At 40.4% G+C, this 17262-nt stretch overlaps 1 protein-coding gene across 8 annotated transcripts in view; it reads left to right on the top strand.

Moving 5' to 3' along the window:
- The window catches only part of BIRC6 (baculoviral IAP repeat containing 6), a 224370-nt gene extending 219000 nt beyond the window's left edge, over nucleotides 1–5370 (top strand). For all 8 annotated transcript variants that reach the window (XM_042933289.1, XM_042933288.1, XM_042933287.1 and 5 more), the window contains 2 exons: nucleotides 2370–2504; nucleotides 3633–5370. In XM_042933289.1, coding sequence (XP_042789223.1) covers nucleotides 2370–2504; nucleotides 3633–3812 — 315 coding nt within the window. In that variant the 3' untranslated portion in view covers nucleotides 3813–5370. The remainder of the gene's footprint in view (nucleotides 1–2369; nucleotides 2505–3632) is intronic.
- Nucleotides 5371–17262: the final 11892 nt, after the last annotated feature.

The raw sequence follows: 17262 nt of genomic DNA, 5'->3' as shown, positions 1-17262 counted from the left end.
TCTTTGGCAGGATCTCATCAGCTGAATATATGCTGAAAGACCAGCAGTTCCACTCCTTGGTGTGTGCTTCATAGAAATTGGGTATAGTCTCTATACTGGGTATAGAAAATATTCATTACATTGCTCATAACTGCCAAAAATTAGAAACAGTTGACTTGTCTTTGAACAGAATGGATGCGCAAATTTTGGAATATTCATAAAATGGAGTACAGCAATGTGAATGAATGAACTGCTATGCAGGTTAACATGGACAAATATCATAAATACAATATAGGGCATAAGAAGCCAGACACAGAGAATACATTTCATATGTTTCCTTTTATTAAAAGCTCAGAAATGAGTAAAACTAACTTTGGCTTAAAGAAGTCAGGATACTGTATACCCTTCCATGAAGATTTATGGTGAGAGGTAGCAAAAAGGGGCTTGCAGCCTGCTTGGTAATGTCCTGTTTCTCGTCTGAGTGGAGATTATGTTGGTGTGCACTGTGGGAAAATGCATCCTATTGTATGTGTAATTTGTGTACTTTTCTCTATGCGAAACTTCACTTTTAAAATGTATTGAAATAAGTGTGTAAGTGTATATACTCAGTTGAGGTATAATTTGTTGGTTCATGCATAAAAATTTTTTTTACGGAAGAAAAACCGTTAACACAAGGAACTCTGAGTTGGGGGATGACTTTTACAAAAAGCAGATAAGTATAATTTGAAACAATAATCTTTCTCATCCGTTAGAACCTGGCTCACATTAAAGGGGGCGCCCTTCATCCATGTATGCTTTCCTGATTTTCCCTTCAGATGTGCCTCTTTGACTTCCCTGGGGGTTTTTTGTTTGCCTTTTCTTCAGTTTATTTTATTTCATTTCATTTCAGTTCAGTTCCATTGTAGTTAACATATACTGTTATATTAGGTTCAGGTGTACAATCTAGCGATCCAACAATTCCGTACATTTTTGTTTTTTTAAGTACCTCTTTCTGGTTCACCTACCTCTTGTCTGGTTCTGTGGTTGTCATGGTTCGTCATGTCAGGCAGTGTCTTACTTCTATGTCCCTGTAGGCATCAAGAGCAGAAACTGTTAAATGTAATAGGATCTGACTGGTGTGTTACATCCATTCGCAGTTTCCCCTAATAAAACTTTGTAGGTATTATTGCCTTTTCTTTAGGGGAGATAAGCTCATGGGAATATAGTGGCTCACCCAGCATACAGAATAATATTTTTTAATTGATTTAATAATAATTCCAAATTGATCTATTTTCTGACTTACATTGAATAGAAGTAGACTCCTACTACTTAAACAGGAAGAAATTGTATTTAATTTTTCAGATAATTTTTTTAATTCCAAATACAAACTATAATTATTATAATGAAAGTTAACTTTATAATGTATTAATACTATTTTATCTAAAAATTAACCAGAAGACAAAATTAAGAAAGTAGTAATAGTGCTATTTTTAGGACTCTATTCTGATTTCTGTGTAAATGCCTTTGACACTTGAATGTCTTTAGTTATTTAGGTATTTGTAGAGTTCTCTTTTCAAGGTAGAAAATTTGACAGTTTTTCTATTGTCAATACTTTCCTAATTATTTTCTCCTGGTTATTTACTCACTTTGTGAATATACTGCATTATATACATCTTTATTTTCTCCAGTAGGATTAACTATTTTATTGTCTGGTTGAGCTTGGGCATTATTTTCTGTGTAGAGCTGGGCATCTCTGCACATGTCTTCTGATGTCAAAAGCATGATTCTTCCGGGGTACCTGGGTGGCTCATTCGGTTGAGCATCTGACTTTGGCTCAGGTCATGATCTCACAGCTCATGAGTTTGAGCCCTGCCTCAGGCTCTGTGCTGACAGCTCGGAACCTTGAGCCTACATTGGATTCTGTGCCCCTCTCTCTCTCTTTGCCCCTAACTCACTTGCATTCTGTCTCTGTCTCTCTCAAAAATAAACAAACATTAAAAAAAAATTTTTTTTTTAAAGCATGATTCTTTCTTGTTAATACAGAATTCACTAAATTAAGTTGTATGGAGACAAAAACATTGTAATTGTCTTTTAAATTTCATTTCTTTGTGGGGCACCTGGGTGGCTCAGTCGGTTGAGCATCTGACTTCAGCTCAGGTCATGATCTCACAGTTCATGAGTTGGAGCCTCGTGTCAGGCTCTGTGCTGACAGCCTGGAGCCTGCTTCTGATTCTGTGTCCCCTCTCTCTCTGTTCCTCCCCTGCTCACGCTCTGTCTCTCTCTCTCTCTCTCAAAAATGAATAAACATTTTAAAAAATGTATAAATTTCATTTCTTTGTCATGCCCCTTATTCTGTCTTTTTAAATTCTGACCTTAACAAACTTTGTTCCCTTGACTGTTTTATTCTTAAGGTTATACACAAACATTTTTACTTGAAAAGAGTTGAGATCATGGCCCAGTGCGAGGAGTGGATTGCAGACATCCAGCAGTACAGCAGTGATAAGCGGGTAGGCAGGACTATGTCTCACCATGCGGCAGCTCTCAAGGTGAGTAAGCCTTCCTAAAAGGAGCCCTATTGTATATTCACTGACGGACCCATGGCCACCAAACGGTAAAGGAATCCGAAGGATGCAAAGATTAAAACCATCAAATTTTTCCTTCTCCTTCCCTAATTGTTTTCTCCTGTTGTCCACAGTGGAAGGGAAACTGGGGTAGGGAACTTACGAGTCACCAGCGTGTTAATCCATTTTAAAACCTTACAAATGGCTGCAAGTGTGTAGTTGTCTTACCTTGTTAATGCATCTTAGACCTCCGACCAAAATTTAGTCTCTCTGAGGTCAGAGATTTTATCTTCCTTATTCTGCTCCTTTTACATTGTCAGTGTTGAACACTGTGCCTCCTACTTAAAAACTGTTTTGTAAATGTTGGTTAGTTAATTTTCAAAGTCAGCTATTGACAACAACAAAATTTCAAACCCCTGGTGTGATATTTGAGGCCGTTTCTCTCCCACTAGAAAATTATAATCCACAACTTAATATTCATAGACAACTAATCACTCTCTGTTAACAAGTCTGTATCTTTCCCTAAATGGCAGTATAGTATAATACAAAATTACACACTCTCTCTAAATCTTCTTTTTCATTTGGTTAAATTAAAAAAAAATTATGTTGGTAAAATTGTTTCTAAGGTTTTTTCTAGCATTAAGTGAGGTAATTAGTGTGAAACATATTGCAAATGTTATATACATCGACCTGCTGTGCCTGATGAATCTCATTTAGTAAAATAATGATGGGTTTATTTTCATTTACAGACTTTCTCTCAAAAATATTTAGCCAGAGGCAAGATGTATTAGTCAAGAGGTTACTCTCTTTAATTTAAAAGAGTGTGTATTGCAGAAGAACGGTATCTTCTATATCATAAGTAATGCTGTTTTGCTCCAGGGGTGGAGGCGTGGGTAGGGTCTATGGGCATGCTACTCAGGGCTTTTTAGCAACGTCAGTTATTTTGAGGTTCGAGATTTTTGCCTCTTAGAATAACTAGCATAAGGAAGGTGTTCAGTAAGTATTTGTAGGCCTAACGCTTTGGGTTTTGTTTTAAACTCATCTCCTCTCTCAGCTGACGTTATGTTAGAATCCCAGGGTTTATTCCAGTATCACTTACTCTCCCCCATGTAGCGTCACACTGCTCAGCTCCGGGAAGAGCTGCTAAAACTTCCCTGTCCCGAAGGCCTGGACCCTGATGCTGATGATGCCTCGGAGATGTGCAGTGCCACAGCCGGTGCTGAGGGGACTCTAACGCATGATCAGGTCAAACCCAGCAGCAGTAAGGATCTCCCCAGTGACTTCAAATTATGAGCTGCGTTGACACGGACTTCGTAGACACAAAGGCTTTGAAGCACAAGCCAAATATGTCAATATTTGTATGTAAGAAACTAATTATGTAATAGTTATTGAAACTGAAACTATACTATGCCCTTAAGGAGATCCAGTTTAATTCAAGGTGATCTTTATTTACCTGTACAAGAGTGTAAACTTTTTTGTGCTTTTATTTTTCAATTGTGAGAACCACTGATTGGTATGTTCAACAAATTTGTGTATACAAAGAAATGGATAAATCACTGATATATAAGGGAAACTACCTTAGGAAAGAATGTTTACTGAATGTTTATTTTATTTTTTTTTTTACTGTAGAGTGAGGGGTTGTTAACAAAGAATATATATTGGTCATTCTTACAACTACTATTTAAAGTCAGCAACTTTTCACTGAATTTGATAGATTTTATGTTTGGCCATATCTTCATGCTCATATTTGATTTCTGAAGACCTCCTACATACACTTAAATAAAAGTTAAATGGACATACTCCCTCTTTTTTGATTTACTGGTACATTTTTTAAATGATAAATATGCCATAAAATGCATTATAGCTGGAGACTTGCACTTGTATGGATGAATTTATTACATTCAACGTATTTAATTTTATGCCTTCTAATTCTAAGATGCAGAAAAAAATAAATGAACATGATTTTATTCTATGCCAACATTTGGGCCTGTGAATGTATCCGTTATTTGAATTTAAGTATATGAAAAGGAATGGTCAATTTGAAAAGTCACTCTAAACTGATTTTTTCCTAAAGGGCTCCTTTTTTCCTGGACTCTGGTTTTATTACTAAAGTCACATGTATGTATTAAACATTGAGGCTCTGTAGAGCAGAGAGGATACCTCTCTGGTGCTGTTACAGTACATTCTGTACCTGCCATATAGGCTCATTTTCATGCAAATTCTTCCTAGAGCCAAATAAATAAAGACTTAGGTGTATTAGTATGTCTTCTTTCTAAAACAGTTTGCCATGGTGTGAAATGCTGTTTCTACAAAGAATTGGACACTTCCAAGACCTAAGCTTGGGAAAGGAAAGGATATTTTTCAAAGACCAATTATCACAAAGGAAAAGCTAAGTATATAAAATGACGTGGCCTGTGGGAACCTTGAATCTGGAGCTGACCAAGAGAAACTGTATTCTGAACATTGAGCTGCTCTCTGAAGCAACAGGGGAGCTAGGGAGCGTGATACTCTCTGATGTACAAGGGGTAGTGCTCCTTAAGCATGGACAAAGGAGGGGACAGACTGTATGTGACCAGAAAACAAAAAGTTCTCAAACACACACTGTTCGATCTGGTGGGTGATGAGCTACACCAAGAGTGACAAAATAAAGTCCATTTATGAGGAAGAAGAGTCCATTAAATGTCATCCACATACATGCTAGCTAAATTCTAGGTAACAGTAAGAAGTAAAAGGACAGTCCTCCATCCTCTAGGCTTTTTGTTTTTTGGTCTCTCAGGGTTCTGTGAGGGATAGAAGATAAAAGCTACTATATCAAGTGTACTGTTTGCCTCCAACTTGTGATTTTTTTTTTTTTAATGTTTATTTATTTTTGAGAGAGAGAGACAAAGCACAAGCTTGGGAGGGGCAGAGAGAGAGACACAGAATCTGAAGCAGGCTCCTGGCTCTGAGCTGTCAGCACAGAGCCTGACATGGGGCTCGAACTCACAAACTGTGAGATCATGACCTGAGCTGAAGTTGGACGCTTAACCGACTTAGCCACCCAGGTGCCCCTTGGGATTTAATTTTTAGTCATTAAAATAAGTCTAGGTCCTTTTTCTCCAATTCACACCACTAGTCTTCAGGGGGCTTTATAAAAGAAAAGTAACAATACCAGTACGATAAGGTCCAATTCATGTTTTTAAAAAAACAAAACCTAAAAGTCTGAATTTGAGACTGATTACTTTCAAATGGTTCCCTCTGGGATCCTGACTTTATGCCAGCAAACATTTGAGCACTCACTTTGGTACTAAGTACAGGTTCCCGAACTTCAGGGTTGGATGACAGACGTGGAAACTTGATGTCGGTACAATTGCTAAGTTCCCAGAAAGAGTTCTTTACAGGGTACTATTGGGAACACAGGGGAGGAGCACTTCGCTCAGGCAAAATGTTTGAGGTGATGTGGTCAGGAAAGGCTTCCTTAAGGAAAATATCCTGAGTCTCGAAGGATGAGGATAAAGAACTCAGGCAGAAGTTACCACAGACAAAAGAGAACAAGAGGAGAGCTCGAGTTAATAGCACATTGGATTGTCAGAGACAATGGGATAGTCAAATGAAATGTTAGGCCATAGCGTTAGATAGGAGGGCTTGGATCATGGAAGACTTCTCTTGTTAAGGAGCTGTAACATCCTGTGTGTGATGGAGAGCTCCCAAGGAGCTTTAATTAGGGGAGCAACCCAGTCGTACTGTTTCAGGAAGATGATTCTACCAACTATGGGGAGGTAAGGAGATGAGTTAAGAGCCCACTATAGTCCAAGTGGTAGAGCATAAACTAGGACAAAGAGGTAGAAAGGAAGAGGGGGGGGGGGGGGGGGAAATACATATTTTTTGGTATAAGAATAACCAGCATGTTTACAAGCTAAGTAGTCTGGGGCGGGGGGGGGGGGGGGGGGGTTGGGGTGGGGTAGGAAAGGTAAGCGTGAAGGCCTTAGAAAACAATGGAACAAAAACCAGCAGGCATAGGATGGCCTAGATCCAAAACAGCATGTGCAGAAAATGTGAAGAAATTTGGAAACCAGTTAAGACCGTTGGTCTATTCATAAAACTATCAGCTAAGAAGACTTTTATCTTAAAGTACAAAAATAAACTGCTTAGATACCATTGTAGCTTTAAGACCAATATCTTCAAAGTCAGATGTAGAAAGTACTATAAATATTTTTTTGATGTCCTGTGATTCAGTTTATGTAGGATAAGGTGGGTGAGGTGAGGTGTTCTAGTTAGTGTGTCTTACCCTGGTAAAGAGTCAAGGGTTTTGGTTCCTTTCCGCTAGAGACCCATCCCATACTTTATACAATGCTGTAAAAAGTGTGCATCTTGTCACATTGTTTCCTCTCACTTTCTGCACTTAGCCCACTGCCACCTGGGAGCAATCTTAACGGTGAATTGAGCAGCACTGTTCTCAACAACTCAAATGAGGCTTGGCCCCGAGCCAGGCAGTACTCCCTGGCCATTTAGTCCTTAACCCAAAGCTGATTATTTAAGTACACGAATTTCTACAGTTGGCCTTTTTTTTTTTTTTTTTTTTTTTTGTAACCAAGCAATATATACACTTAAAGTTGTATTCTGGTATGACCTTGTGTAGGTGCTAGAATAGTATTTTGCTGAAACAAGCCTCACATCTTGTGAGGCAATGAGACTGGTTAGAACAAAAGATTCCAAGATGGAAACTTTCATGCCCACTGGGTCAGCCTAGACATGGGAGTAACAGATCCAGTTGCAGACCTGGGGGGGAGCTAGACAGACTCAGCTGGAGGAGGCAGCCAGGGTAGCAGAGGACTGGAGCCAGCAGCCTGGCCCAAGCTGCCATGCTGATGCTCCAGTCTTGGGCAAGGCAGTCAGAGCCTGGCAGCTCTTGGGTTCATCTGGCTTCATAAAACTGAGTGGTTTTATTGTTATTATAGCTTAATGTACAGCTCACTATGGAAAGTTGGGAAAATCCTGAAAAATACAAACTGCGAAAGTAAACAGTTTTCTGGTATCTTTTGCTCCAAATCTATTTTCTATACTTTTCTTTTCTATGCAATTGTTACATTGTATATACACTTCTATCAGCTTTTTAACAACACGTTAGGAACACTTTTTATCCTTAAGGAAACTGAATGGCTACGTAATATGGATATACTTACCCAATCCCTTACTGTTGGACATTTAGGTTATTTCTGTTTTCTAATTACAAATAATGCACTGATTAACATGGTCAGTACCTTTATTTCCTTCTGATAAATCCTAGAAATAAAGTTACTAGGTCAAAGGTTTTGATATATATAATGATGAATTGCTTTCCAGAGAAGTTGTATTGATTCTTACTTCCAGTATCAGTTAACATTGCTGTGCCCTGGCCAGCATTGGAGATTATAGTTTTTTAATCTAGCATTTTTCCTATTATCATCAAACATGATTATATCTGCATTTCTTCAACATTATCTATTTATTAGCCATTTGAATTTCTATTTTGTCAATGATGACTTTATACCTCTTTCCCATTTTTTTATGTATTGTTTTAATGTTTTAATATATATGAGCTCCTTGTGTAGTAGGATTTTATTGTTTTTATCATTCTTACTGTATCTTTCCCAAATGGCCTTTTAATTTTTCTCAAGTTTTAAACCACCATGAAATAATCTATTGATCTTTTCCTTTGTGATTTTAACTGCTTCTTTATTATTTTAAAGCGCATCCGTATACAAAGACCAAAGAATCCTATATTTTCTAACAGGGATTGATTTTGGTATTGGTCCTAGGCCTGTCTGGATCCCAATTGGAACAGGTTAAACCACTCTCTGGGTCTCATCCCCCATTCTATGCTCCCACCCAGCCCAATATAGTGGTAAGAATGCAAAAGCCATGTGCTCAAGTTGGAAGGTGCCAGGCAGGTTAAAAGGCAGCTCTTTGTTTTTTCTTATTTATTTATTTATTTATTTATTTATTTATTTATTTATTTATTTATTAAAGTAGGCTTCAGACCCTGCACGGGCCCAGTGCGGGGCTTGAACCCACGACCCTGAGATCAAGAGTCAGATGCTTAACCGACAAAGCCACCCAGGCACCCCAAAAAGAAGGAAGCTCTCTCTGGAGCACCTGACTGGCTCATTTGGTACGAGTCCCACGTTGGGCATGGAGCCTACTTTAAAAAAAAAAAAAAAAAAAAAAAAAGTCCTTTCCCTTTTTTCTCTTGAAAAGCTGCCCAATTCCCCACAGCTTTCCATCTTTCAGCATCAACTCACCTGATGCTTCAAGCTAAAGGAGCTGATCTGAGTCCTCTGAACCTGTCCATTTCCTAGATAGAAGAGGCATCCTCTGGCTTCCATCCCTTAGCCCCTCGATGCGACCCTGTAGTGACCCCACGGCCTCCACCAAATGACTGGTTTCCTTCTATGTTCCTGTGTTCCTGCTCAAGTTGCACCAGCTATATTTTCTTATGCAGGAAGAAATTGCACTGGTCACTATTTTGACAGTGTTTTCAATTTAATACACTTCTATTTCTCCAGGGAAGGAATGCCTGGTCCAGCCATGTCCAGGCTACTGGGGGCCTCAGAATACTGATCCTCTACACCTTCCTGGCCTCCTCTGTTCCAAGGGCTAGGTCACAAGCGGAGACATGGATCTTCATTCCTCCGCCTGCTCCCATCCCGCACCTCTGTTCTTTGCTATCGCTTTTCCCTAGCCTTCCTACAGGTTTCCTTCTTTGGTTTCTCCCTCTTTTCAAGGGGCCACAGAGCCCCATCTCCCTAAAGCTGTTCTCATTATTTAGAGGGACTAGTTAGAGCTCTTGTAGCTAGTTTTAGCTGGTTGTGTCCTGAGACTTAAATGACACGGGTTTCTCATTGTTTACTTCCAAAGATTGGAAATAGCTAGCTACCCATTGGATATTTTTTAACCTGGCAATTACATGTATTTCCGATTGAATTCTGTAGTCCATGCATGACACCCTTTATAAAAGGGAGTGTTAGGCTCCCTTTATCTTACGTTGGGTTTACTCTACAATAGTGGTTGAATTTTTTTTGTTCACTGGCTCTGGCCAACTCTAGCACACCAGGGCTTTATCACACTTGGGAGCAAGGTCTTTGTTTCTCTTTGTGTTGTGTGCATGTCTCTTCCACAGTATTGCAAGTTTCCTGAGCTTGGGGACTGTTTACTTACTGGTAACCTTAGCTGCCAACAGAGTGTCCAGAATACTAGAGGTATTTAATAAATATTTATTGAAATTTATTTTTTAATATTTATTTCATTTTTGAGAGAGAGAGAGAGAGAGAGAGAGAGAGAGAGAGACGGAGCATGAGCGGGAGAGGGACAGAGAGAGGGAGACACAGAGTCTGAAGCAGGCTCCAGGCTCTGAGATGTCAGCACAGAGCCCGATGTGGGGCTCGAACTCACGAACCGTGAAATCAGGACCTCAGCTTAACCGACTGAGCCACCCAGGCGCCCTGAATTATTATTTTTTTTAAAGGGGCGCCTGGGTGGCTCAATCGGTTGAGCCTCCGACTTGGGCTCAGGTCATGATCTCGCAGTCTGTGAGTTCAAGCCCCACGTCGGGCTCTGTGCTGACAGCTCAGAGCCTGGAGTTTGCCTCCGATTCTGTGTCTGCCTCTCTCTCTGCCCCTCCCCCGCTCATGCTCTGTCTCTCTCTCTCTCTCTGTCAAAAATAAATAAACATTAAAAAAAAAAAAAAGAATAGTGGTTGAAACTTTCCTGAAGTCTTTTTTTTAAACCTTAATTTGCTTAATGATTTGATCTTTGGATTTTAAGGTTAATCTAACCTTAACAGAAAGGCTTCTGAACTTGCCTTATGTAGTGTATTTTTTATTATGTATCTAGGAGCTTTATTTAAATCTCTTTTTTTTACCCTGCTGTTCTTAAACATTTTTTTTTTCCATCTGAGAGTTTCATAGGTAATTGAATTAATTAGTACAGTGCTTTAGTTCAGGATAATAACCTGTCTTAAATGTCTTGTTCTTTTACTTGTCTTCCTGAACTTGATGAAAATCCTTCATGATAGCCCTTTATTTGACTGTTGACAGTAGTTTTAATTTAACTTCCTATTTGTCTTCTGTCCTTGCAGTTTTACAATATAATTGTCTTTTTGTTGTTTTTTTTAAATTTTTTTAAATTTTACACAAGTGGATATTTAAAGTGAGAAAAAGAGATAATTAAAATGCTACAAACATAAAGTGCCAAAAATAACCTAACACTAATTGAAATATACATATTTTGGCTGCATTCTTTTTGCTATTGTTTTCACGGCTGTAATCTCTTGATCATCTCTTTACAGGCCACGGTTTTTATAATATTTTGTAACTGTTGAATAGGAAGACCATTCCTTATTTCTTCCAGTATGGTTGATTAATATTTGTTATTATTGATGGTAGGGATGCATAAAACATACAACCTCACCCACGAACATATACCCTGTTTATAGTATTCCAATAGGATTGTGTCCCACCAACACATAAATTCTGTATTCCATGATTCCCATAAAAAAAAAAATGCTGGTTCTGTAATTTCTTTATTTTTTGTTCTTGTTGTCAACCAACATATTTTAATCCTTTGGCGCATTTGAATTTTCTCTTATAGTGGTTTAGGTTTTAAAAGCTTTTATGGGGCGCATGGGTGGCTCAGTCGGTTAAGCGGCCGACTTCAGCTCAGGTCACGATCTCGCGGTCCATGAGTTCGAGCCCCGCATCGGGCTCTGGGCTGATGGCTTAGAGCCTGGAGCCTGCTTCCGATTCTGTGTCTCCCTCTCTCTCTGCTCCTCCCCCGTTCATGCTCTGTCTCTCTCTGTCTCAAAAAGAAATAAAAAACGTTAAAAAAATTTTTTTTTAAATAAATAAAAGCTTTTTATAAATGGACAGTTTAAAAAAAAAACTGTCCTGTCAGTTAAAAAAAAAAAAATCAGGCAGGGAAGCCTGGGTGGCTTGTCAGTTAGGCAGCCAACTCTTGATTTCGGCTCAGGTCATGATCCCAGGGTCGTGAGATCGAGCCCCTGCATCAGGCTCTTTGCTGAGCGTGGAGCCTGCTTAAGACTCTCTCTCCCTCTCCTTCTGCCCTCTCCCCCACTTGTGTTCACTCCCTCTAAAATAAGATGAAAATACACTAAAGAAAAAAAAAGAGGCAGAAAAGGCTCGAAGTGTTCTGTTTCTATGGGCGCAGTGATGAACAGATTGACACTCTCTCCGCTCACGGTGGCCTGAGTCTGGGTGGGAAGAGGAATTCTGAGCAAGTAATTCAGGATGATCCGTGCCCAAAAAAGTGCAGGGTCCCTGAATGTCCACTGCACTTTCTCCCTGTGGGAAGGCAGGTCCAGCATTCCGTAAGTCTGACTCCTTTCCAGACCAGGTGTGATGTCAGGGACATTGCTGAAATCACTGGTTGTATTCTTTTCAGAGTTCCCCAGGAATTCCTCCAGAAGGGATTGGGCAGCATACTCTTCTGGGACCTTGAGAACAGGTCACTGTGTGACCAGGAAGAACACAAGTCTCCTTTGTGGCCAGCAGCCACACAATCACAGTGAGCCCAACGCTCTTCGAAGAAAATAGGGCCTCCGTCTGCTTAAGGTCAAGATCAGACACAGCTTCCCCATTTCAGGCCGTGACTTCATTGCCCTCTCTCAGCCCTTCTCCATACGCCAAGCCGTCAGGGAGAATGTCACTTCTAAGTATTTGGCTGGGATGCTGATTCTTCTCCACCTGCACGATCATTGCAAACCTCAAGTCAGGCACCCTCCCAGGTTTTGTGAGCTGCACATCATAAACCTTGTGTAAAAGTCAAACATATTCCTGACAGGAGTAGAGTTCCATTTTGGCCAGGCACTGATGAGGATTGAGTCTTCTCATAATTAAAAAAAAATTTTTTTTAACGTTTATTTGTTTTTGAGACAGAGACAGAGCATGAATGGGGCAGGGTCAGAGAGAGAGAGGGAGACACAGAATCTGAAACAGGCTCCAGGCTCTGAGCTGTCAGCACAGAGCCCGAAGAGGGGCTCAAACTCACAGACCGCAAGATCATGACCTGAGCCGAAGTCGGACACAACCGGCTGAGCCACCCAGGTGCCCCTAGTCTTCTCACAATTTTAGATACCTGATTATTGGAAACATTTTCCATAGACATTTTCTCTGTATATTTCAAGCCTTGTTTCTCTTCCATCACCCATCTGTTTACCTCTGGCCCAGAGCACCATAGGACTTACTCATTTATTTCGTCCTAAGACCTTCAACTTGTATTTTTGTTCCATAAGAGATCAACACAGAGAACTGGCTCTAGGAGTATCCCTGGATGTTGGTGGGGGCGCCTGGGTGGCTCAGTCTGTTAAGTGTCTGGCTTTGGCTCAGGTCATGATCTCACGGTTCACGAGTTCAAGCCCTCAATCAGGGCTTCAGATCTACTCTCTCTCTTAAAAGCAAATAAACACTTAAAAATAAAATCCTCTAAATTTGTCAAAGGATTATGAGACCACTCACTAATCAGTACGTGAAATAAAAAGACAAAGCTGAATGTATTGCTTCCTACATAGTTTGCTGGGGCTGCCGTAACAAGTAACACAGACAGAGGAGGCTTAAACAAGATCAAGGTGTTGGCATGACGCCTCCTGGCTTGGCCTGTAGGTGGCCGTTTTCTCCCTGTGTGTTCACATGGTCTCTCTGTGCATGTGAATGTTGTAATCGCCCCTTTTTATAAGGACATGGATTAGGGCCCACCCTACTGGCCTTCTTTTACCTTAATTACCACTTTAAAGACTCTATCTCCAAAGACAGCCACATTTTGAGAGGTCTTAACTGGGGGATAGCATCCCAATGTATGAATTTGGGGGTAGTGGTTGTGGGGGGGAGACACGATTCAGCTCCTGACATTTTCTAAGTGAGGGGACATTTTCTACGTGAGGGAAAATTGTGTTGGTCAGGCAGAGTCTGTCCCAGCAGAGCAGTGTTGATTTTCCATAGGGTGAGGGGCAGTGTGGAGTTCGGGGACTGGCAGCCTTTCAGAGGACTTCACATCATGGGAATTCGAGCTACTTCGCTGACACTCTTGGTGGTTGGCACTTAGATGCATGTTTAGCAGAGCGAGCCTATCTCTGCCAGGCTGAGCTTCGGCACAGGAGGCTGCCCCTGGATGGCTTGTACGAGCGTACAGGTGAGGCAGGTTGTCGTTGGCACAGCAAGCTTAAAGGCCAGCCGAAGGGCCAGTCTCCCTCAGTTTGTGGCAATGTTATTCTCCATACAAGTGGCTTTCATCTGGTCCCACTTTTGGCCTAAAGTGGCCTAATACCCCTTCCCGGAACTTGTGGTATTTCTGGCTGATTTACAAGTTTGCACTCTGAATCCCAGTCACTGATGTTCTGCTGGATTACAGAGCAAGGGACAGACACCAGAGCCAGCTGGCTCTCTCAGATCACTAGTTCTATGGCCTTAAATGGCTTCACCAAGATTCAGTTTCTTTTTCTGTAATTGGAAATAACAACAACGGTCTCACAGTGTTGTTATAAGTATCAATCATCAACATGACTTAAGGGAAACACCTAGCACAGTATCCATGCCACATGCCACTTCATGGTTCTCATCTCCCACTTATTAGACTTGCCTAGAAGCTTTAAAAATTGCTGAGAAGAGGAATCTCCATAGCCCTCTGAGGTTCTGATTTAATTAGAGTTGATTCCAGGCAGATGATGATAAAACTCCCAAGGTGGTTCTAAAGGTCAGCCAGGCTTGAGAACCATTATTAACTGCTCCAAAATGGTAACTCTTTCAATCCATTCTCGTATATCTTGATTGGCTTTCCCCCTAAACGTGATACTCTCCTCAAACTTAAGCAATTTTTCTTCTACATACTTGAGAAGGAAAAGCCCTCCCCATGCTGTATGCACACAATTTTATGACAGGATGTCTGTGGCTCTGATGTTATAAGAGATGTGTCTTCAGACCCAAAAGTGGAATTGAGGAGACAGGGTGACTGGAAGGGAATATTTCTTTTTCCAAACTGTAAAAGGATCAAGTCACATAGAAGTCTGCCCATGACATTTATACAGGAAGATGCAAAGGGAGATACACATGCTGGATATTCTAATATTTAAGTTATTAAAGTGATTGTTTTTAATGTTTATTTATTTTTGAGAGAGAGAGAGAGAGAGAGAGAGAGAGAGAGAGAGAGAGAGAGAATGAGTGGGGGGAGGGGCAGAGAGAGACAGACACAGGATCTGAAGCAGGCTCCAGGCTCTGAGCTGTCAGCACAGAGCCCGACCCAGGGCGTGAACTTACCAGTTATGAGATAGACACCTGAGCTGAAGTCAGACGCTTAACTGACTGAGCCACCCCTCTAACTAATAGTTCGATGTGAAATATGTCCTATCATCCTACTTTGACAAATGTTATCTTCATAACCCATAGAATTTATGTATGTATGTATGTTGACTTTCTTTCAACAAAATCTTAATGATGGTTTAATCCTTGTGTCAGTTCCTAGGGCTGCTGTAACAAATTACCACCAATTGGGGGGCTTGAATAATAGAGATTTATTCATGCACAGTTCTGGAGACCAAAAGTCTGAAATCAAGGTGTGGGCAGGACTAAACTCCATCTGAAGCCTCTAAGGGAGAATCCATTCTTTGCCTTTTCCTGGTCCTATTAACACCAATAAACTAAAGAATTAAAAATATGTGATGTAATTTTATTCCAAGTATATAAAGTTTGAATGTATTTTCATCAAAAATGTAAATTTTTAAGAAAATGTTAAGTTTCTATTTTTCCCCTAAAACTATTTATTAAAACTAAAAGCAAAATACAAACTATAATTGGGGCGCCTGGATGGCTCAGTAGGTTAAGCGTCCGACTTTGGCTCAGGTCATGAAATCGCCGTTCGTGGGTTTGGGCCCCATGTCGGGCTCTGTGCTGACAACTCAGAGCCTGAAGCCTGCTTTGGATTCTGTGTCTCCCTCTCTCTCTGCACCTCCCCTGCTCATGCTCTGTCTCTGTCTCTGTCTCTCTCAATAATAAATAAACGTCAACATTTTTTTTAAAAAATGCAAAGTATAATCAATGACTCTCAAAACTTTCATGCTGGTTAAAGAAAGCTAAACTTTTAAAATATTTTAAACATTTAATCCAATCTTTTATAAAAACAATTCAACAGTTCTAGGGTTTGATGTCATCTAGTGGCTAATGTGAAGAATTGGTGATGTATTACATCTCATTTGAATGGTACATCTGAGTTGTTTAAAACCATGAAATGTTTTCTAGCTACTGTCCATATGCGTTGTAAAGAAAATTTTGGTACCTCCAGAACCAAAAATAGAACGCAAAGAGTAGCATCACTATTGAGAAAAGACACTTAATTGTGCAAGAATCTGTTACATTCATGCCAAGAGAGAGATTGTAACAAGTTAATTGTCCTTTCTCTTACCTATGAACTTCTGCAACTCAAACCTTCCCTGTATTTTTAATTCATCAGGACATAGATAATATGTAGAAAAGCCTTTCTCTGGAGTCTCAACAGTCTAAATCAAGAGGGCAGATGTTCAAGGTCACCTTGTGTCCTTGGATCTTAAGTGACAGGAACCCTTACTCATGTATTCTTTGAGTCAGTTTGTTTGTGATACATAGGTCCCTTTAGAGCTTCCCACCCAGGGGAGGAGGCCCCCTTATGTGATTCTAAGCATGCCTAAGAGTTCTTCAGTTGAGGGAGAGATGGCACTCTCTATATGGTGCTGGTTGGATCAAGCCTGGATTATGTGAGACAAAGCAGCATTGTTCCTATATCTATACTTATGTCTCCTTTGTATCCATTTTGCATCTAGTGAAGTCTTGTTGAAAGCCTTATCGTATTTTCACCTGAATGAAGACCTATCCAGGGAAGGGTCTTATTTTGCTTTGGGGGGGAAACAGCATACTCTTGAGGGGAGCGTGCTATGTTAGTGTTTAGAGTTGAATTCTAGGAGCCCAAGGACAAAGTAAAACCTAGGAGGACATCACGGGGCTGCCTGCCTTCAGTCCCTACTGACCAGGGCAGTTTCCAAAGAAGGAAACCTTATGGGATCTGGTTGCTTTTCATTAAGGAGGGTAGCTCCTTGTTCTGTCTCTTTTGACTTCTATTCATACCAATATTCCACACTCACCCGCAAACATTCTTTCTTTCCTCTGCTTCTCCAATCTTTGCTTTTAGGGATTTTTAGTGCCTGTACTGACCTAGGCTCTAGAGCTGTTTCTAGTATGTTTGCTAGGGAAGTTATTTCACTTATTTACCTACTTGCTCTGTCCTGCAGACCAGTCACATACTTCTCACCCACCGTTGTTCACCAGATGTGGAGAGCATGGAACTTTGGGCGTCAGACTAGGTTCAAACCTTAGTGCAATCGTGGGCAAGGTACTTACTTCTCAGTTTCCTTATTTGAAAAATTGGCTTAATAATATTTACTTTAAAGAGTTGAGAGTTAAGTGAGATATCCATTGAACTGTGTTTAACACCACATCTTCTTTGTCTTATAACTTCAATCCATGTTAATTTGTTTGCCACAGGACACAGACCCAGCTAACTCTCTGGAGGGTTCCTGGTAGTTGTGGGGTTTTGTTCTGAGAGACACAATGCTTGGAAAGAGCAGAGGACCAGCAGTGGGATGAGAAGAAAGAATTGTGTGTCAGGTGAACGCTTTTGAATACTAGTCTTGGGAGAGAAGATTTTATGTTTTATACAATGGACACTTTTTTAGAAAACAGTGTTATTGAGG

The sequence above is a fragment of the Panthera leo genome, chromosome A3, assembly GCF_018350215.1.
Source record: "Panthera leo isolate Ple1 chromosome A3, P.leo_Ple1_pat1.1, whole genome shotgun sequence".
Lineage (NCBI taxonomy): Eukaryota > Metazoa > Chordata > Mammalia > Carnivora > Felidae > Panthera > Panthera leo.
Note: the sequence above shows the minus strand (reverse complement) of the source record. Positions and strands in the feature narration are given on the sequence as shown.